The 23,395-nt window shown below is 45.8% G+C and overlaps 2 protein-coding genes across 2 annotated transcripts in view; one reads left to right on the top strand and one right to left on the bottom strand.

Moving 5' to 3' along the window:
• LOC136772649 (uncharacterized) overlaps positions 1–11,989 on the bottom strand; it is a 38,058-nt gene extending 26,069 nt beyond the window's left edge. Inside the window, exon 1 of the mRNA XM_066725755.1 lies at positions 11,962–11,989. The gene's annotated coding sequence lies outside the window, so the exon portion shown is untranslated. The remainder of the gene's footprint in view (positions 1–11,961) is intronic.
• A 1,260-nt stretch (positions 11,990–13,249) lies between these two features.
• Positions 13,250–22,342, top strand: slou (slouch). The gene is made up of 2 exons (XM_066725367.1): positions 13,250–14,264; positions 19,644–22,342. The coding sequence occupies exons 1-2, from the start codon at positions 13,319–13,321 to the stop codon at positions 20,555–20,557; spliced, it is 1,860 nt and encodes a 619-aa protein (XP_066581464.1). The 5' UTR covers positions 13,250–13,318; the 3' UTR covers positions 20,558–22,342.
• The last annotated feature ends 1,053 nt before the right edge of the window (positions 22,343–23,395 follow it).

Below are 23,395 nucleotides of genomic sequence, written 5' to 3'. Positions count from 1 at the left end.
TTGCACAAGTAAAACCACACCCCTATCTATTCATTTTATAAAATTCTCCGTGCACTCAAATAAATATTGCACATTACCCCTATCGATTATTTGAAATATGCATTGACAATAAACCTAATGGGAGTCGAATCCAACGAATTCTCATTAATCTACCATTGTTCATATACGTACGTTAGCTCAATATTTATGAAAAAATTAAATAAACGAGAGTAACGTAACCAATGATATTAAATAAATAATATGCCAAGCGCAGAATCAGTCAAATGAATGATTTATATCACGCGAGTGGGAAAAAATTAGCGAGAGGCATAAATCGGAGTTACAGAATAATTTTCCAAATTTTTAAATTGATAAAGTTGCTTATCGATCGTTCGGAGGGTTGGCAAGAACGGGTGGGAAATTATTGGAGGTTTGGCTAGGATGGCTGGTCTTCGAGGTCGAATCGGCGGATGAGCAGTGGAAGGCAGAATTGGCACGCGGAGTGGGCAGCGAAAAGGGGTGGTTTGGGGGGGGGGGGGGAAGTGGGAGTCAGCAGCGCAGCTCGGCGATGTGGCGGTGAAACGTGGAAGTTTGGAGGGAATAGGGATTCCATTATTTAACCGAGGTAGTTTAGGCGAGTATTAGGGGTTTGAGTTTATGACACCCCTCGGCTGCTCGGATTGCCTATTAATACGATATGAGCCTCGCTCGACGGTGCTCTCACCTCTCTCGTCCTTCCCCCCCCCCCCCCTTCTATGCCATTTCTCCGCGTACCCACCCCTCGGGCCCCCTACATACCCACCCTGCAGACCTCGAAGCAACGACCGCGTCGCAATAGCAAGCGCGCGCGCCAACGACATCTCCCACAACGCAAATTTTTCCACGGCAATTCTCGCGCGAATGCGGAAACTCGCGCTACGCCGGTCGAATTAAGTCTTTCCGCACGTCGTCTTCCACCAGCACCCTCTGCACATACATAGCTGCTACGGGAAACTACCAACTGGCCGTCTCGATCTCGCCTCTCCCACGCGATTCCTCCTCCGCTTTTATGGCAGATTCGACTAACTCCAACCGCCTACACCACCTGCAGCCCCTTCGCTCCGCAGCCACTGCCAAACACCGCACACTCGCTACATTCCTATCTTTCGTTATTACCCTAACTCAACTGAGAATAGAGACTCTCTTGATGCTTCGCGCACTCGTTACTCCAATCCACTGTTAAATGCCTCCTAAAATCCTTCGTTCAGCTCCTCTATAAAATATTCAAGCCTCTCGTTCTCTACTCCTACCCAATCAACCTTCCAATTTCCATAGATTTTTTCCTCGCGATGCTTTCATGAAAAACTTTACGACGGAATACTTTAATACGATACGATTTATCCAATTATAGCGTCCAATGGACTTTCATATTTCTTTTTTGCGGTTCTGCCTTTTAACGATAAATCGATAAACAGGGGGATTGACGATTTTCTTTCGTTGTGTTTATTTCGTATTAGTTCTCCATGAATTCTCTGCTTCTATTTTTATCCCTCGGTTCTACACTGCATGCTTTGCAATTAGAAAATCACTGTCGAAATTAAGGGCGAATTCCAGTTGAGTGATACGCCGTTGGTGTTTAAATATGTTCTGTAAGTCATGAAACAACCCCATGGGTTCCTGAAGTCTCCCTTGAGCTAGCCGGCCGTCGATCGTTTTCTAATTTGGCAAGCAAACACTCGTTGAGAGAGGAGAGCCGAATTCGAATAGGTTCGCCCGTACAATCAGAGGAGAGAGAGTGAGACGGTGGAGGGGGGGGGGGGCAAAGTTAGAGAACCGCCGGTTCACAAACAGGGGTGCTGCAGGGAGGGGGGGGGGGGTAAAACACCAAAGTAAGTACTACCAACCGTATCTTCCCTTCTTCATCCTTTTCTCCTCTCTTCTCCTCTTTTCCCTCCTCTAAGCTCATCCTTGACTTATCTATCCACAGCCAAAACAGTATCGTTATCGAATTATAAAGCCTGAAATCTGTTGCATAACTCTTAATACTCCCTTTTATCCCAAATCAATGATTCGTAAAAACTCGATGAATCATATTACTTATAAATATATATACATATACGAGACAAGTAGATCGCGAGGAAATCATCGATCACCGATCTACAGAATTGCATTACGTTATTAGGCTATATATATATAATATAGCGTTTTGCAGGCTGATCGTCCGCGAGTCAGTGGCTCGCTCGTACGATGCTGAAAGGTGTGCTCATGCATAGTCGGCAACGTGTTAGTATATATCCATGTGTATAAGTGTGTGTGTGTGTGTATCACCCCACCGCACGCTGCTAACAGAAGGCAGATCTCTCCCGGGAGACTCGACGCTTGTTTGCGCTGCTTATCATCAGTTCCCATTAATATTAAACCACATTCAACGAACGAACCAGCCCTGGCTGGCTATGGCTATGGCTATGGCTATGCTACCCCATCCCTGCTGCCCGCTTCGCACATAGCTGTAAGCGCGCGCGCGCGTGCGCTCTCTCTCTCTCTCTCTCTCTCTCTCTCTCTCTCTCTCGCACACACTCGCACTCACACAATGAAGCCCCGGTGCACCTTGTAGCCTCTAACACGCACACAATCGCACATCCAAAGACCAACTTGTAACACGCAAAGGCCACACCGCACACTCTCTGCCTGTCGGAAATTGCACAGCTCCAAAATACACCGTCGCGTACCTGTACACATGGGACTTCCACTTATACATGTATGTAACCTGCTCTGCCGTGCAGCCACCGCCACCGCTGCATATACATTGAAGTTTGCATGCGAAATTCTGAATATGAACCTATGCTTAAATGTCAAGTTCTTTTCGGATCGACGAAATATTTCAACGCGCCAGACACATATTTGTCCTTCGCCAAATCAATCGATATGCAGTTTTTTACATTTTCAAGCAACGAGAAATACTGTCCAAATACCCAGCCATAATTCATATTTCGCAGCGAAACGCCGAAACTTACGAGGGAATATCTGAATTTCGCGTAACGAGCAAGGGCAGATGGAATGTTAGCTGCTTTAATAATACAGAATTAAAATCAGTGTAAACAAAACTCTTTCGGCCCGAATGTTTCAATTTTCGAAGCGAAGAGCGAAGTATATGTATACGCCGAACGAAATTCTCCGCGTTATTGGCCGACCGCGCGAGGGTTACTTTGCGATCGCAATTGCAGCGGAAATGCCGCAGTGGCGTTACAGCTGCGCAAAGTACTGTCAAAGTGTACTATCACATATCACACGCGTCAGCCGTTTATGCAGAAACTTGGCCCATTGCGTGCAGAGAGCTTCAGCTTTGTTATCGCGAATCGCTCGGCTGTGTGTGTTAAAGCGCCAATGTGTTAACGCGAAAATGTATAAACTTTTGGTAAATTTGTCGGAGGGTGAGCGGAGAGTGGAGGGGGAGGTCCGTACCTACGGGGATGGCGGAGGAGGTTAGCGTTGAATCGGGACGATGGCTTCGTGTTGGTGACTGTGGTAGTGCAGCCGGGGGAGGGGGGAGGAGGGGGATAGGGGAGGCTTGCTCAATTTTCACCCTTTGTTTAATCGCCGCTACGGAGTCGACTACATTAATTTAATACCCACGCGTGCGCGGCAAGCCACTCAATTTGGAGGGGCGTCTTATGTACCGACCGCGACACGCGCCCGCAACATCATCTCCGCCTTCCGCAGGGATACTCGACCAACCTTGGGTTGCTCCCATTTTCCGCCACCTGTCCAATCACCGGGATTAACCGACCTGTGTTTGCCTACGAGCGTACCGCCTCATTGATCCAACCTAAATACAGATTACGATTACCTATTGATCGCCACAATTCCCTAATGACTACAACATCCTTTTTCGCCATGCTGTATTTACCATCGACATTAAGTTTGCTCCATGTTAAACCTTCCCCTTTTTACTCGTGCGGAAATAACCCTCTACTATATACACTTAATTAATATCACTCGTAAGGCTATAGCCTACTCCTTTCGACCATTCGCTCCAATCGTTCGCTTTAAACCAACCGATGATCCCTCTCTTCAGCTTCGCGTCGACCCGCTGCGAGATCCATTCCAACGTTTTAAAACCTAATTATCTCTATTATATATATGTTTCTAATTATTGTTCGCTTTTTCAAATACTTTTTACCTCATCGCGAACAAGACTGTTAAACATTCTTTATTTTCATATTTCTGTAGAGTTTTGTGGACAAATTTTTTAGTTTATCATTTTTAATAGCGAGAGTATTTTCAAGGAGAATCAAATTTATCAGAATCCACTTAGTGTATATAGATTACTGATAGAGAAGAGACGGGAGGCGAGGAGGCGAGTGTACTGTAATTAAATAGAGAAGAGATATTATCGAAACTCGTCGATTCTAACAACTGCGTGTAATAGAACCGAAGGGATCCGTGAGAATCGAACGTCTCACTCGTTAACAACAGTGGATAGAGCTGCGATCGCTTAGAGGCCAAAGGACGATTCAATTAGGATGGACCGGAGCAATCCTGTACTTCGACTGGTCCCATTGACCACCTCGCCTCACCCTACGTGCCACGTAACCTCGTTCGATCGAACTCTCAGCTTCTGTTTGCCCGATTAAAGTGATTTTCCAGAAGCGAAACCGATTGAAAAAATTAACGACCTCGTGTATGGGGAAAATATCTAGCGTGTACCGAATAAAGTCAATATACACGAGTGAGAAATTTTCAAACCAGTTGAAATGTTAAAAAAAAAAAAAGGAGAAGAGAATAATCGCAGAAAGCATCATCGAGCCTACCAACCGGAATCATACGAATGGATCGCTGTAATCAATCAGCTTCGAGGTATATTTTTGTAGAGCAGAGACGTTATATTTTGAAACTCGTGAGAGGAATAGAATTTTTCGAATGGTCCGGTTAATCGCATTTGTCAGGGTATTTGGCTCGATCGGACCCTTTGCGCTCACAGCCGGCTGCGCAGATTTAGAAGTGTAGCAAGAGGGCCAATAAACGTATAAAGATGTTCGACAGGAAAAGAAACGATGCAGGAGCCAATTTCAGGTCGATCGGTCCGTCCGCTTTCTTACTGACCAACGCGTTTCCCCACGTGTTTCCCGATAGGGTGACATCTCATTAGAGAGACAAATTGCTTCACCTCTCAACTTCGCTACGCGTGTGTATCTCTCCTTCCTTTTCTGCCCTTCCCTCCCATTTCTACACACAAGTAGATCGCGCGACTAAGCTATACATAGACTACCATTGTGTGGTATGCAACGTACAAAGTCCACATGGCTCGCACTAACGAATAATCGTGCATCTATAAATTCTCAACGTCGTCAAAATTTCCAACGTCGATAAATTACGACGAGCCTTTAAAAGTACATAAGTGTGCTTTGCAGCGTCTCCCTTTTCAATTCCTATAAGAATATGGATCGTAAACGATCGTTATAGTTCGGTGCTACGTATCAGCACAATTAAGCAGGGTTGCCATAGTTTCGAGCGTTTAAGCGTTGTGGCTGAAGAGACAACGCGAATGTCGCGAGTGTTGCCAGTGTCGTGCATCGTGCTTATAAACTATCTCTAATATCGTGGATATAGTAGGGGGTTGGAGAAAATGAGAGAGGGAGAGAAAGGGGTGGAGGGGGGAGAGGAGGGCAAAGGAGCGTGGTTAGAGCATACTAGGGTGGGATGTGTCGTGAGAGGGGGGTGAGGAGGAGAGCTGTACTGTACCGCCGGCGGCGTGGAAATGTATTAGGGCTCGCATAGCTAAACTAATTGGTTAAATCTGTTGGGCCGCATAACTGGGAGGCTAATTGGGTGATTTCCTGACAAATTATATCCACCCCGACGAGTACGCCTACTCGGTAGCGGGACCGTTTGTCACTTGACACTTTGAAGAGGCAAACGTCCAACGAGCCACTATAGAGACGCGAGCCACCAACGACAAGAGAGAGAGAGAGAGAGAAAAAAAACAATTCGAGTCGGGAAACCCGAACTGTCCGAGTTTATTCGCGCCTACCCCGCGAAACTGACGCTACCTTATAGACTCGTTCGTTCACGCTTCGTGTGTCTTCTTCTTCGTCTTTCTCTCTTTTCTCTTCTTCTTCTTCTTCTGCCTCCTCTTCCTCTGCTTCTTTGACGTCATCAAGAAGCAAATCTCTGAACAACGAACCGGCTTATTACCCGTGTTCCAATATCAAGCAAATCTAACGAGCTTTGCGGATTACGCTTCTTGGCCGACCAATGCGCAGTATAATCCCTCCTCGCTTCTTGCACAATAAAATAATTAATCACTGCGCGCTCTTGTAAAGCAAAATCATGTTATACAAAAAATTCTACATTTTTTATCAAATGCTTCTGTGCTAATCTCTTAAATCATTTCATAAGTCACAGTCATGTAGAGACTCATTGGAATAAACATTTGAAAGGAAGAAAATCACGATAAAGGAATTAAATGCGGAATTGCGCGAAAGGTTGAAGCATAATTGAAGCATAAGCGAGTTCCGTTGAGAAAATAAGAGTGGAAGAAGCTTCGGAGCAAATGGAGTCGCGTTGCTCTTGTTCGAAGCACGTCAGTCTTGCGCGAATTATTTTTACTAACGAGCAGCGATGCGCCTCGGCCGTAAGTCTCGTAGAAAATTGCCGAGGAGTCGCTTCGTAATCTGCTGGAGCTCGTTACGAATCCGGCGAGTTACGAGGCCGTAGAATATACGCGGCGAGGAAGCCGGGCCACTTTTACCTTACTTTGGATCTCCAAGTTTCTCGATCTTTGAGAGAATCTCTTTGGATCCTCGGGCATCTGGTGGCCGTTTCGGCCGTTTCGGTGGCCGACGGCGCGAGAAACTGCGACGTATACACCGCAGCTTGCCGCGTCTGTCAGTCGTCTCGCCTCGTCTAACGCGCAGAGCCTCGCGCCAGCCCAAAAACCCCCGCCTCACCAATCAACTTCAAAGAACTAAATTATTATTTCTTCGTAAATCCCATTCCACGATTATTTTTTTACCACGGCGCCTTCCAGTGTATATACCTCTGTGCAAGCACAAATGGCGTGCTTCGACAAAGACTCGACTATAAACAATGTTCTTTTCTCATTAGCTTGTAAATTTGTGAAATAGAAAATTCTCATTTTCTATTCTTCCTCTCTCTCTCTCTCTCTCTCATCTACTACACGAATTACGACGAAAGCAATTAGAGCATTCCGAGTGGAAACCGTAGCATAACTCGCAAACAAGTGCGTAAGCTTCTTTCTCGCTTTACCAACTAAATATAATTTATTCTCGCTCCTGAAAACAGGCTCTCGATAGTATAATATATGAAACATTTCGTCGGGGCGTTATTAAATAATATCGTTTATCGAGTATAATTGTACGATAAACGATAATATCTAATTAAGGAAAGTTGGTATAATTAGCAATCGTCCAACAAGGTGAATCGTTTAGCTGCATTGTCGGTGAAATTTGCTGGATAGGTGGAGAAACAGTCAATTATAGTGCAAACATAGCAACACATATACTACATCTATATAGGTTTTATTTCAAGTTATCGCGTTTATAGGCGGTCGTTAAATATGTCGAGAGTCGTGAGTTTCCGGACGATGTAGCATTCGCATAAGTCATTAGACGTGCCATTAGTTGGAAATTAAAGCCGCGAATCAGTCACGGGTATCTGGTCCAGCGTTTAGGCATTATGATGCATAGGGCATGCAGCGTTGATCTTGCAGATGCTCAAGACACACACACACACACACACATTTAACACATAGGAATAAGGGAAGAAACACATCCACACGCAGATCGGCCAGTGGATCAGATCGCAGTTAGGGAAAGCGAAGAAGGGAATCTTTTAATTTGACGCACCATAAAGCACGCCTAGCCGGTTTCCATGGGATCCCCATTTCAGCGCTGGTGTGACAGTTGGTAGCTACATTGTATATGATATCGTCGGCCAAACCCCATGGGAGGTCACGGCTGACACCATGGCGTGTCGTATCGCTGCAATAATAACGCGTAAGCGATACTGCCACCCCCCGCGTCTAATGCACTGTAATATATATGTATGTAAGTCTCCCCCTTTCTCTCACTCTCTCTTTCTCTATGGTCCACGTGCCTCGACAGAGCTACCATAATCACCTCCTCTTCGACACCCTAACCACTCACGATACTCTCACTCTTTCACACAACACTTCCTTCCACAAATCGTCCTCTCTCGCGTAGAATTATCCTTCGTGCAACGTCATCATTATTATCCTCATTACCTCCCGGACACGCCGTGAAACGCTCCTATTCGCTGCTGGATTCACCCCCTTGTGTCTATATATAAATCACTGATCTTCCGATAAACCTCGAAAAAGCCAATTTCGCACACAAGGATATGTATACGATTTAATTGTCATCGACCATGAAGGACACTCGATGCTCCGTGATGTATGGAAAATTGATTAATTATATAGAATATTGTTCTATGTATATAATATGTACATTAAATATACGTAGGGCGGTTGGTTCGAGCGTGTTTCGTTTTGTCGATAAATTTTTAGCGCGATGGAAGATGCAGGAAATAATCTGGGAAGCTTTCTACGTTGCTATACGCATCGATGATGTAATGTCGAAGCTCGTATAACTCGAACGATAAGACTTTGCTTTTTATCTCAATCGAGAATGCTCTGGTGGAGAAAATTATGGAGAGGATTAAAAGCAAATTTGGCGTACAATCATGTTATTTACACGAATCGATATTCGATAGGCTGCATTATAAATTGTAATTGTGGCCGAATGATCCATACAATCTAAATTAACAGAATTACGAATCGTATCATGATTATATAGTGGCCGTGTCGTGCTGCAAACTACGTTAACGAGGGAAGCCAACTGGGGGATAAATTATAAATGGAAATTAGTAGCATATTTATGCGGCTTAGCATGCTTGAATCTTGCCGTGTATATTATGCAAGCGAAACGTCATGAAAATCCTTAAACTTTCTCACTTATACATTTAAACGTTGGGAAGTGTGTTAACTCGGCGGAAAGTAATTACCAGCTGATTAGTGGGCCATTCAAATTTTCCTGCTTCTTCTATTTCAACAGACCGATTAAAAGCGCTTAATTGACAGAACTAATATACCCAGTGCACACATACATACTTAAACGCAGGCCCACACGCACGCGCACCCAAACTCACCGAGACTCGAGGATGCTATCGGTATTAACTTTCTGCTGCCTAAGAATCCAATTTCCGTCTCTGATGTCAAGCATCGTTTCTTTCATTTTTTCAGAAGATGCCGATCTCTAATTAGGGATAAACGATCAATCACTTGTCGGCCAAATAAATTAGAAGAAAATGCTCGACTTATATAACGAGAGACCGTGCGGGCGACCCGTCAATAGCGCATTTGTAAAAGGACACTGATTCTTCGTCCATTGCTTCCTCCACACCCAGTAAATCAAATTTCTGTAACGGATACCAACCCCCCTCTCGTAACAAGATACAGCTTTGCCTACTTTTTACGGCATCACAATGCTGTCAAATAAATTTCCAAGCGACCGTCTATTCTAGAATTAACAAATGCACAACCAATCAAGAAAAAATTCAAAGTATTCAGCTGGAAATGGAAAGATTCATCCATTACAGCATTAAACGTTCGAAGCTTGCGGTATTATCGTAGCTAGAGGTGCTTTTAACGCTAACGTCAAGGTAGGAAACCGACGCGGGTAAACACCGTGAAGGAAGGCAGGCAGGAGAGCCGAGGAATATTCCAGCCATGCGTCACGAGGTTAAGGAGAGGGCGTGCTGGCCGCATTGATTTACGTTGAGGAGAGTGAATGAGAGGTAGCGTGGAGTTTTGGAAGGAGAAGGATGGAAAGGGGCGCAGCCAAGAAAATCTCTCTTAGAGAGTGAAAGAGAGAGAGAGAGAGAGAGAGAGAGAGAGAGAGATTTTGGTACGAAAGGAACGAGGGATAAAAGGTAAGGGAAAAAAGAAGAGAAAGAGGAGGGAGGGGGGGGGGGGGAGAAAAGTAGTCGTAGAGTTGGAAGCCGCGTAATCGGAATAGTCGATTCCGCCCTGGAGAGGTAACCTCCCCCACTGGTGGCAGGCCAGGCAGAGTAATCCCCCCCCCCCCCTACACCCACGTAGAGTTTTCCAGGCAGCTCCACAGTGTAACCCCCCTCCCTCTCTCCCGCAACGTCATCGGTCGCATGGATACGTGGGCGAACCGCCGCGAAATACAGTATAATTATCGGATGCCAGGTAACTCGAACGATCCACCGTTTTAATTGGCCAATTATCGTGGCGCGAATAGGTGGTAGCCGGATTCAGATAGGCATGAAACTTTTGGGGTGGCCGGCTCATCGAGCGACACAGCGCGACTTCTGCGTGACAAATATCTTCTACGGGGGGTTCTCACCCTGGCAGTCGACCCACCAAGTGGATACCGGCTCTCACTTCTGCACAGGAATATCGGGATCAGGACTACGAACGGGCGCAAATTGGTCACGGCTGGTCTATTCGATCAACTCTCACCCTCTTGCATCTCCCACACACACACGCACGCACGCACACGAACTCGAACACAGACGCGCACGCCCGAAAGCCCTTTCGCCATTCAACCTCTACAGAGACTCCTCTCCGTTGCTTCAGAACTATTAGTAACGCCCGCCTAAACCCACAACGCTTTGCAAGCTAGCCTAATCCACCTGCCGATATTCACCTGTCAGAATTTACCTCGAGCCACTCCACTGACAAACTACACTTTTGGCAGCTTCTGATAGATGCGCCGTGCCAACCGCATCCTTCCAGGCTATAAACGGAATATCACGCAAAGTTATAGTGTTAGTTGTGGCGCGATTAGCAAAGTATCAGCGATTTCTATTCTTTTGGTCTTTGGAGAACCGTGTTGCTGCACATGTAATTTTGGTGGGAACGATTTAGAGAGGCGAGCAGATAAATATCGAAGCGACGAATCTTTTCCTCGAAAAAACTAAGAAAATAGAGTCCAGTCGTTTGTCAGAGGATAATTGACAATGAGACTGCTAAGACAGCTTGAAAAGTCTTTTAAAACTTTGCGGAGCAGAAGTCTTGAAAAGTGAAGAGATGGTATTTTAAAAATGATGATTTAAGCTACAGAATAATTAAAAACCATTGACATTTATTTATGAGACTTCTCTTTCGTGGAATAAACGCAGTCAGGAGAAAAAGCCATTTTGCGTGGATCCACTATGAAATATTTACATTGATGTTTGCGCAAATACCGAATTTTGAAAAATGTACAGGGAGTAGAAGCTTAATAATCAAATTGCAGTTTCCCCTCGAGCGTAAAGCATAAAATACGTAATTGTTAAATGAGAAAAACAAACATTTTCTTATCGCATACGGTTTTTTTTATTCAAAGCTTGTCGCAGTAGCTAACAATTTTTCTAATAGAGATGGCAATACTGGCGCTTTTACGTGTTTTTGTTTGTCATACACATTCCGTGTTCACATAGCGTTATTATACGTAGAAGCGCACGATTCTATAACAGCATTGTACGCAGCGAGCCAAGTTAAAAATTTTATTCCCCACTCGATTATTACCAGCATATTTTTCATATTTTTCTGCAGCAACAGCAACTTGTCGCAAAATGGAAGCAATGATTTAACACTACAATTTCTCCTATTCTACGGAGTTATGGGATACTTAGGCAGGGAATAAAAATATCTTCGCAAGAATCCTCCAGTGGTATAGAAACTTGTATATATATTGACCGGTGAAAATTGGAGAATTAAGACTGACTCCAACGTCCACTCCATAAAATCGATTAATTAACGAAGCTACGTCGTTTTTAGATTCGAGGGGATAGAAATTAATGAAGGAAATATATTGAAATCAGGGAGTACCTATATCTAGTGAAGGAATATAATTGGCCTCGGCTAATTCGAGGACGATGAATTACGCAAGCGTTGCAAGCTCATCCGGTGGTACGTTTGAAGGGCTGGTAGAACGGTAGGCCAGCAATTACCTAAATGGTCGGATAAACAGTATCCGCGCGTAGATTTAAGAACGCCAGAGCTCACCACGTCCCTCCTGTACCTCTCCCTCATCTGCGAGTCTCGCTTGGCCAACACGGAGTCGACAAGACAGAGATACCTGTATACGTCCATGCACCAACACAATTACTAATACACACAAGCAGCAACGCTGGAACATCCACCACCACCAAGATCATCGTCAATCCACCCCAACGCCACCACCAATGGCATCATCGCCTTCTCCACCACCAGTATCAACGCCACAAGTACCACCTGCACCACCAATACCACCATTACCATCACCATCAGTATAACGGTAGCGCCGCGATTTCCGGAGATCCGCCAGGTAGATGGGGGTGGCTGGTCGGTTATACCTAGATAGGTAGGTCGGTAGGTGGATATCGACGAACCGGCACGCGTTCTCGGTAGTGGTTAAATCAAAGACAAACCACTTTAGCGGAGTTGCAAAAGGGGGTTTGAATAGGTGTAAGAGGGGGGAGACGAAGATGCGAGCCGAATATCCGACGAAAGCTCGTACGGGGGCGGCAGGGGTGGGGGCAGCGAAGCTTCGGGTTTCGGCGTCGACGACTCCACGCGTTTTCCGCAGTAAGGTGGTGTGCGTGGAGATGCACATACGCGCGTCTCCGCATGACTCCGGTATGTGTGAGTCTCGGGCCGGGCCACGTGCACCCACACAACGCTCGATCGGCGCCCAGTTTGCACGCGCAACCCCCGCATCCGGCAGGTTCGAGCAGCATTGGTGGACTCCCGGAGCTTTCCGCCAACCACCACGGGGTTGGCCCCGCCCAGTCGAGGCGGAACAACCCCCGCTCGTGCCACCGTCCTTTCCTACAAAGCTCCTCGGACTAATAATACGCGATATACCACCTATTCTGCCACCATGGCTCTCTAGGAGCCACCGCAGCTCACCGACGCTCCCGCGCCGCGAGGATACACTCCGATCTACTCCGCTCCGTTTCGTTCTATACTCTATTCTCCGCTCTCTCGCGAAAACACACAGACACACACACGCGCGCGCACACGTACACTAATAAACGCGTGCACAAAAATCCCAACACTGAGCTCGTATGAAAAATCACACGTCGCGCGACCAGTGCAGAAGTCTTTCGAGCGAGGCTCCGAGGAAGCCCGACGGTCCCCGAAGGATTCGATCGGCAGTGATCAATTTTTTGTGTGAAGTTTTTTGGTTGTAACTGTGACAAGTGCTGTTGGCTCGCCTCGGCTTTGCTCTCTGGATGAAGTTGAGACTTGCAGAGGGGTAGTTTTGGGTGGTCGGAAGGGTGGAAAATTGTGAAAAATGAAGGGGCAGCGAGCGAGGTAAGCGCGATGTGGAGGATGCAAGAGAGCAGGACGGTGTCACCGCTGGGGCCGGTGGTGCTACCTCGCGAGGAGCCGGATGTGCGGGCTCTGTCGATACCGGGTCAGGAGCGGCGGCACGTGTTTCTGCACGTACGTAGTGCCGAGCCGTTCCTGCGGTACGACAACATGCGTCAGCCGATCCCGATACCAGCCAGTTCACCGATCCTGCGGGATGCTTCCCTCGAGAAGGAACCAGTGGAGGAGATGGACACGCGAGAGAGAGAGACGCGTTTGGAGGCCGTGGTGGACGCGGAGGACGAGGACCAGGAGGAGCAGGAGGATGACGAGGAGGAGGAGGGGGAGGCGGAGGAAGAAAGAACGCCGCTAGCCAGACCCGAGGAGGACGACGAGGATGACGAAGAGGAGGAGGAGGAGGAGGGGGAGGAGGAAGAGGAGGAGGACCTCGAGAGGAGGGAACGACGCAACGGACGCACCTTCCACGAGGACGAGGACGTCGAGGTTGACGTCTGCAGGAACGAAGTGGACGAGAGCAACCCCAGCAGCCCCGTCGACCTCACCGCACCCTCCTCTCGCGGTGCCTCCAGCACCGATCAATTCCTCCACTCCTTCGTCAACCGTGGCATTCCCGCTGCCACCGTCCATCCGTTCTCCTGTGTTCAAAGCGTCGCTGCTACCAACGGGACCGGACACAACGCGCCTATTTATATCTCCGGACACGCTTCCGCCGGCTCCACCACAGTCATGACAGTCTGCACTTCCGGTAACGCCACGAGGACTACCGGCCCGGCAACCGGAAGTATCACCACCACGGCCAACTCGGTTCAAGCGAACAAGAGATGTCTGGCCTTTTCCGTGGAAAACATTCTGGATCCCAACAAGTTTACCGGCGGCCGCGTGGTCCGCGGCCGAATTCAGCATCGGAGACACCGCCGGCCTGGCAGCGTGCACGAAGGTGAATATCTCGCGTTGCTTCTCTCCACTCGCATCTCGACATGCAACATCTGTCCCGAGTATTGGTCCTTGAACGCAGATGTTCGCTCGTTCTTTCGTTGCAACCTCACGGTTATGTCATTTCACTCGACGATCCTGACAAGCGTCGGCTTACAAACACTAATTTATTTGCTGTTAATGAATCCATTAACGGACCTTATTAACTCGACAGCACTGCGATCCTCGTTTTTCTCTCACCCCCCGTCACTCTCTTATTTATATTCCTCGTGCTCCTTCTTTTTCGTCCAATTATTATTTTCAAGTGGTTCGACGACGTTTATTGTTGGTAGAATTTAATGTTGCAAGGTTTTTCGAAAGTGAATATTGTTGTGGCTTTTGGTAAATTATTTTTAACAACTGGCACTTGTAGACAAAGGAACTGGGCTGCTTCGATCAGTCTTCATTCCCGGAGAGCTTCTTTCGTGCTTTTGAAAGAACGTCGCGCGTCTCGGTAGTTCAAGAACGTCATCTATTTCGTTCCAAGGTCATGTCAGGTCGGTTCGTCGAGTTAATTAACTTGCATCAAGCTTGACGCGTTATTTGCGCAAGAAATATCTTTAACGTCCCACCGAGCAAGCCTCGAGATCCCACAACAGTCACACAGCACGTTTATTCCTACTCGGCCTAGACACTCGATTATTTATACTGCTTCACAGAATAATATAGAAGATCCAAAGTTGGTGGAAATTTTACTCTCGGCTGCAACGTTGCAATCTCGCATGACACTCTTCTCGTCTCTCAGTCACCCATTCAGCTGATTGGCTAACGCCATCTTGCTTCTTCCTCGTTCTATGTTTAGCAGCTGGAAGGATGGTCTCTCCTCCAACGATCGTGCAAATTTTACGCACTCCGTGGCTATATTTGAGTGTGTAATATACGCGACAAACGGGAAGCGTACGATGCCAGACGCATTACTCGAAACGTGAAAATTAAATCTTTTGGATAACTCATTAGTGTCGCGCCTAATAACGCTTATTACGTTTTAACGTGACGGTCCCCACCTGACCAGCAGCCAATCTTAAGCAGGAAATTACGGAGTGTCAAATTATCCATAAATAAATCCTTGACTCGTTAGTCGTTAAGCCGTTTATTCTAATGCGAGCGGTCATTAATGAGAACCATGAGAATATATCCTTTCTTCATAAATTTCCTTTCTTTATTAACCTTTATATTCAGACGTTTAAACTATTCTTCAAATACACGTACACTGTAGCGCACGTCAAATATTGCAACGAAAATTCTTCCATTATACGATCCTCTGTCTCGTACATCCACGGACAATTAAGTATTATTTATACGAATCGTAAATTGTAGTGCGAAAGCGAGAGCATATAAAACCAATATAATTTAGAGCTATACCGTGCGTTAGATGGATGCTTTAGTTTATAATCTATGATTTGCGTAATCAATTATTCAACTCGTAACAGTGCAGGCCTCTGCTAATTAAGTTAATAGAGCACAAATATTAGTTAGACGATATCCACTAATTGACTGAACAAACGCTGGAAAACAGCGGATTATACGAAAGATGCACTGAAATTTCATAAGAATAAGCACGAGGGCTATTTTAAAAAAGATTGGAAGTTTTGAGCGATTCTGAATGTTCTCCCAAGGTATTCGGTAGCAATTTCACAGTAGACGATTGATTTACTGACTTTAATGGAGTATGGGCGAGGGATAGCGATAAAGGCAAAAGAAGCATCGAAGGAAGGGGGTGAAAGTGGGTAGGAGGGGGAGGCCTGTCGGATTGTGACAAATCGCTTCGCTAATCTGCGTTAACCAGTCCTCGAATCCCGTCATCATCGTCCCTTTTATTCCGTTACGGGACCAGCCAAAGTGCAAAATCTTAATGTCCATTTTCCATCGAGTTCTGTTTCCACGAACAAATTTCGAGCGAACAAGCACGCTGCTGATAGAGACGGATCACTGGGGACATTCCAAGGCGCGCGCGCGCTCGTCTGCATATTTGTGTGTACATGCATGTACGTGAATGTGTCTAGGAGAGAGAGAGAGAGAGAGAAAGAGAAACGGGGTCGAGAGTGTAAGCGAAGAATCGATTGGCCCGAGGAAATCGGGATTACAGTGCTCTTGGCTCATCCATCTTCCAGGGTGGTCAAAGGCTCCCATTAAAAGTGCATCAGGGCCGAACTGATCGGTAAAATCCGTTTCGACTGCTGCTTCCAACCCACGATATCAGCCAACGGAATAATATCGTCGGTTGTTATGATAATCGCACAGCATCGCACCGTATCAGGTCGCATCGAGCCAAGCCGCCCAGAAAATTGGCTCCTCTGCATCACAATGCTTTTCTCCTTGCTCCGCACATACACCCCCGCTCCCCCCTCCTTTCCCTTTATACCTCTCTCACTCTTACTCTCCTCCGCCGCTGTCCCTGCTCGTCTTAACATAAGCACATCTCTTCCTCTCTTATCCGAACCACTTCAATCCCCCTTCCATTAGCGGACCATCCTCTCTCTCCCTAATTTCTACAAATCCTCTGCCTAATTCGAAAATTATTTCCAATCTCAGTGTTATAATTTCCTTCGTCAAATGCTTCGATATAGTTATTCCGAATAAAGCGTTGATTAAATTTTATCCTTGTGTTCCGATGATTCTTTAAAGATTGCGACGTACGTTACGATTCGACTGTAATTATCTGTGTGTTTGGGAAAATATGGAAATCTTTGGTTAGGGTGATCAGTGTGGAAAAACGATTGTCATTGGATGTGTTATCGAGAATATAATGCAGTATAATATATGGATCAGCAGGAGGCGAAATACTGATGATCGCCATTATGTAGGATATCGATGATGCAACCCATTAAGGATACACTGTTGGTCGCCCTTGATCATTGCACTTGTCGTTAAATGCTGTCATTGTGTTTAATGAGCACGACCAAAATGAGATAAATATTCCCAACTGTTCGGGTGAGATGCTGCGTCAACGCATCCCCAATGTGCCTTTAACATATCCCTCGGGAGTGGGACGCGTACCGCCAATCGTTTCTCCCACTATAAGCAGTATGGAACTCTGTTCAATGAAGAAGATCTAACCGTGATAAATGCATTTGCACAGTCTAATGATTTTCCCAGACCCGAAAACTTTATTATTTGCATATAAATAAGTATATAAAAATATCAGAGAGAAATCGTCCACAAGTACAAGGGGATGTTTTGGAGCGACGTGACGATGCAGAGAAATAAAGGGAGGAAAAGAGCAGCTATAAGTATAGGTGTAGAAAAAGTGTGACAAAAGGAGAATTACTACATATATATATATATATATGAATTGCGTAATTCAATTAAGGTCGAGGAGCGTGGGCGATAACGAGGTACAAAGCCCATTAGAATGCAAGCACAACGAATAGGATTCCGGGAAGGGGTTGTTGGAAAGAAATCGATGCCGGATAGAGATGGGTTCTCTTTGGGAATAATGCTCAGGTCGTAGTCGGTCGAAATGATACTGCAGGTACGAATACTGATACGAACGAGAATGAGAAGGTTGGATAGGCAGGTACAGGTCGACTGTGGATAACAAGTGGCGGTCCGATGAAAAGATGGGTAGGGAGAAGGAAAAGGGGAAATGAGAGAATGAGAGAAAGGTACAATATAAATTACGCAATTCAATTAGACGCAATCAATCGGCACCGTACAGGTGTACGAGTATGGATGCATACTATATACAAAAGTGTACTTGTGTGTGTGCGTGGCGATGGAGACGAGGGGCAGGTTATTCGTGCGAGCGAAACAAAGAGGGTGGATGGAAGAGCGGAAGGAGCGAAGGAGAAGAAGAGTCAGGATGCCGAATGAAAGAGCGAGATGAAAAGAGAGATGGAACGAGACTAGGTTGGCGGCCTGTACGACGGGGCAAGAACGATCGCGCGTTAACGAGATACAAATCCCATTACGGCGTAAACCTTCTCGATCCGTCGCCCCTACGGACTTTCATCCCCTGGCCCTTCCCGTCGCTCGCACAGACTCCAGCACCAACACCGGATTCAACGCTAGAATGCTATGGCCCACGATCCACGCCAATTCGGATAAACCCCCACACTACCCCCCCCCCCTCCCTCCCTCCTCACCCTTTTACTCTGTCTCTCTTCTCTCTTCATCTTTCCACCGCGTTTATTCTCCCATTCCAGTCGACGCGCGTTTGTCCTCCTTTTCTTTCCTTCCTATACCAGGAATCCATCCTCCTGTGCTCTATCTTTCTAATCACGGGCCTTTTTATCAATCCATCCATCCTTCTCTCTCTCTCTCTCTCTTTAATTCTCCGTTAGTCCGTCCGTCTCTTTCCAACACACACATATACACACTTCCATGTACACTTTTTATACCGTTTTATTCCGGAACCCCATCCTCCCTGGGGTGCCCAACCCTCACGGGCCAGAGCCAGGGAATATCTGTCCCCGGGACATCTGCGTGCTGATTGAATCTCCAATCTCCTCTCTCATTGAGCGAACGATTGGCCGGCCGTACCATCTCTCTCCCTCTTTGTTTATACGCTTTTCTCTTGCAACCGCGCTCATTTCCCATCTCATTCGCTCATTTGTCCCCTCTCTCCGCGAAACTGCCCGGTAAACTCTTACACGGACCACGAAATCAACCGCGAATCGCCCGTTACCTTCCTAAATGTCGCGGGCAAACAAAAATTAAATTAAATGCAGCTGATACCCCGCCAAACGAATTTCCCAAAGTACTAAACAGTTGGACCGATTCCGCATCTTGCCTCGATTTACCGCCCGCCGGAATGTACCCCGACCGTTCCTACTGACGAACCCTGTAATACTCTTGTGATTTAATGTACTTTAAATGGGGAGATTTGGCCAACCATTCACACGCGAGTTTCAACGAAATTTTTCCAACATTAATCCCAGTCATTCGATCTACCGTTCACTTTTTCCTTTCGGGATTAACATTTTTAATTAGTCTACCCAAATTTATATATTCAACGAGCGTGTGTGTAAAAATCTCTAGCAAAACACAATATATATTTTAATGCTATATATCTATACGTTTATTGGTGAACGCTTAATTTACATTGGTTGTATAATTTTATGGATCGGAAAGACAATGAAGCGTAATATGAATTACAACTGAAAAACTCAATCTATATTTGCCGGCGGGAATGTCTTGGGGGCTGAAGGAATCCGAGAAGAAAAAACAGGTATCGAGCCATCGAGAGGAGTCTGGTTACTGATTTGCAGAAACGCGAAACCCAGCCAATTTCGCTCGTACTATAATAATCAATTTATGTCAGACGATACTCGGGGCTCGATATCGCGCACTATGATTAGCTTTATCGGAAGGACAGGAGAGTGATAGAGGATATTGTTTTCAGATGGGGACTCGCGGGGCGAGTTTGCCTGCGGTAGCGGCCAGGAGGACGAAGAGGGCACCCCGGATAACATCACTGAGGACATGGAGGAGGATCCGGATGAAGAAGAGGACGACGAGGATCTGGAAATGCGAGTCACCGAGGAGTCCTCCAACGTGGTCCGTGAGGGTGCAACGACAGGAGGCAGCGTGACCTCGAACAGTGCTAGTGGCAACTGCAAGAAGAGACAGTCATCGTCCTCATCATCGTCTTCCGGTAGCCTTCAGGTGTCCAACTGTCAGAACCAGGGTCAAAGTCAGAGTCAGAATGGCAGTGGAGGAGGAAACGGTACCGGAGGCGGCGGGGGTGGTGGAGGCAGTGGTACCACCGGAGGAAAACCTAGGAGAGCCAGAACAGCCTTCACGTACGAGCAGTTGGTGGCCTTGGAGAACAAATTCAAGACCACTCGGTATCTTTCGGTTTGCGAGAGATTGAACCTAGCGCTGTCCCTCTCGTTGACCGAGACGCAGGTGAAGATCTGGTTCCAGAACAGGAGGACCAAGTGGAAGAAGCAGAATCCAGGCTTGGACGTGAACAGTCCGACGGTTCCTACGACACCGCCACATCCATCGCCTTACGCGCCAGCCTTATTCTTCGCCACTCATCCTCACCAGCATCCTCTCCCCCACTCCCACACACATCCGCATCCTCACGCACACGTTCACCATCCCTCGCCGGTTCCTCCTCCGCCACCTGGCTACTATCATCATCCCGCGGCACCCCCTTATCCTCCCACGGGACCGGCCTTCTTCGGCCATCACCTGTCAACGACAGCGGCCACCGCCACGGGGCCACCACCCACCTCCACGCCATCCTCCACGGGCCTCGCTCTTTCGACTCACCCGCACCAACACCAGCACACGCATCCGCATGCGTAGCCGGCCCACTGACTACTCCACTCGTTTTCAATGTGATTCCTTCGTGCTACGCTCTCATCAATCACCAGAAAACGATCTTGAAATTTTCACGTCGGATTTATTGTACAGTACACTCGCTGTATGCAAACCTTGAGCATTCGTCGAGTTTCTCCTGCGACGCTGTCCAACAGAAAACTGATGACTCATCCAGTGAATCGTGTAAAAAGAATGTGGATATAGTGATTATTAGGTGGTTCGTGTAACCACTGTATAGTTTAGTGGCTCGACTATATTCTATAGTATCGGCAACAGTCCTAGTCGTTGAAACAGGCTTCGATCTCAATTTATCGTTTATTATATTCAGTATACTTTTATTCCTAAGCGAAAGTGTCTCTCTTTCTCTTTCAAGTATATCAAAGTTTGTACATATTTAAACGTTTTTGTTGATCTGTGACGGAGAATATGTTTCGCTCATCGTACACTATGCTTCTGGGATACGTTTCGATATATCGCTTCGGGAATCACGTCTGAAAAGATACAAGCTTCGTTTGATAATTAAATTTTTAAGTTGTATATATTTATAAAAATAAGAGGAACGTCGTAGACGACTTTATCGTCCAGTCTTCCGATTGTATGATAGCAAGATTGCCTCGGAAGAGATTAATCACGGGAGGGTAATCGATATTTTTATCCGTTGATCCAGAACACGTGATTGCGTGGGTACAGCGATCTATTCTGCAGCATTCGCGAAGGGGATTGTTGCGATGATGCCATAATCGATTCGCGTGGGCCAATACTCGCGAAATCTGCACTTCGTTGACATATCGCATTAGCGTTTAAATCTTGTTTGTACTTTAACGATTTGTTATACCATGTGCGAAAAAACAGTGCTCGAGTCCCTCGCGCTCTCGAGATGCCGGGATATTACAGATGGCGTCGTCACGCGCTAATACTGCGGCCAAGTGCAATTCTCCTGTGATCTAGCAAACTCGAAACACGGCCCGCGCTTCAACTTTCCCAATCGATCACTCGATCCTTTTCCCCTAAATTTTTCGCCATCTTTGTAAAATACGTGTACTCCATATGCGGCAGTATTCGCTTGAGGCCCATCTTGATTGGACGCAGCCCATTAGAAAAGAGAAACGACATAGATTTTTTTTTTCTCCCCTATATGAAATATTTATTAATGTAATACATCGACGTGCGATAAAAGTTTCTTTTTGCGTCCGATCGAAGTGTTTCCAGACAAGCATCACTCCCCGTATGCTACGCGATTTTATTTACACGAAAGTAGAGCATATGAAAATCGTTGGTAGTCTTAAGCCGTGTGATAATATGTTAGCGAGCTGATGAACGAGTGTTGATATGCGTGTGCGTGTGCGAGAGTGTGCGTGGATGTCGGCGTTGAGATTAGAGAACAATATTTCGGCTGGAAATGGAGCGGGCAGTGAACGCTCCTCTGTAAAATAAATATTGTACGTTATGCTCATAAAAATTGGGGAAAAATATATGCATTACAATTTCTGGTATTTATTTACGGACAAAGTAAAAGTCGATTTTGGCCTCTCAGGCAAGTAGATTAACGTGGCTGTAGAAGTTGGTTTGAAAATGATAATATTTTTTAAACATTTGCGAAAGCAGAAATATAAACTCGTGCAGCTTTTCTGAGATTAAAAATCGAAATCGATTTTAAACTTTTACTTAACCAGAGATTATAATTATTCTTGTTTTTGTTAATTTATTTTTGTTTTGCAGTGTACTATTATTATATACGTATGTTTTACCTCTTATCTTATCATAACGTTGATAAACATACAAATAATTTAATTTTCTTATCTTTGTGGACCGCATTGATCTACTTCTTTTTAAATAAATGAAAATCTTGTATATTAGCCATGAAAACAACGGATCCAGGAAAAATTCATTTTTTTCTTTAATCGGACTCTGGATTAATTTTGAATCCTGAACTTTTTATCTTACGTCTCAAGTGGGAATAATCGAAGTGTAAAATGCCTACGGAAAATCTTTATCCTTTATCACAACAGACGAGCTGCTGGCGCTGCATAAGATTAGGATCACGAGGCTTTCACGTACTTCACGATGCATACAAATTTTAATCACTTTTCTACTGCAGCTAAAAGGATTATAAACAGCCTGCCGCCCTTTCCCAAACATTGATCCGATTGACTAGAGCGACGAAGAGTCAGCACATACACTATATATATATATAGTATAGAATACACATACGTAAGAGTGCAATCAGGGTCAAAGATCAAAAGTAGCTGGCACTAAAATTGAAGGACGTGAAAGAAGAGAGTAAGAGGAGAATATATAAGGAAAAGGAGGCAAAGTTCGTACCTAGCGGTAAGAATAAATGGACGATGAAACGAAAAGAAATCCGCTAAGCGAATTCAGCCATTACACTGGCAAATGGTAACGAATATTCTACGCTTTGAGGGCGCATTCGTAAACGTTTCAGCCCTGTACGCTCGGTTCACTTCGCACAGAGCGACCTTGTCTCAAATCCCAAAGCAGCCATGTTCAATTGACGGAAAATCGTTCCCGTCTTGCTTTGATGCTTAAATTAGAAACTCCGTATACCATCTGCTGCTACACCATTCATACGGCATTTAGCTTTATGTACATATAAATGACAAATAATAGTAATCAACGCAAAACCTTGTCGGATCGAATTACGTTATTTCTTGCAAATTAAATCATTCTACTACATATACATATACATATATGAACACATGAATCTATATCCGCCGAATTCTTATAAAGTCGTAAATGGACGGTTAGAAGAATCGTTTATTCGATGAAATGTGTGTGATACGTGTAAGGTTCGATATATATAAT

Source organism: Prorops nasuta, unplaced genomic scaffold (assembly GCF_024137725.1).
Source record: "Prorops nasuta isolate Cenicafe-Biocafe unplaced genomic scaffold, Cenicafe_Pnas_1.2 PNAS00004, whole genome shotgun sequence".
Taxonomy (NCBI): domain Eukaryota; kingdom Metazoa; phylum Arthropoda; class Insecta; order Hymenoptera; family Bethylidae; genus Prorops; species Prorops nasuta.
This window is presented reverse-complemented; position numbering and strand designations above follow the sequence as displayed.

Bases quoted from the DNA above. Each gene is read 5' to 3' on its own strand.
- slou (XM_066725367.1), top strand. From the start codon at position 13,319: ATGTGGAGGATGCAAGAGAGCAGGACGGTGTCACCGCTGGGGCCGGTG. The intron at 14,265-19,643 runs GTGAATATCTCG...TATTGTTTTCAG, and splicing joins GCCTGGCAGCGTGCACGAAG to ATGGGGACTCGCGGGGCGAG.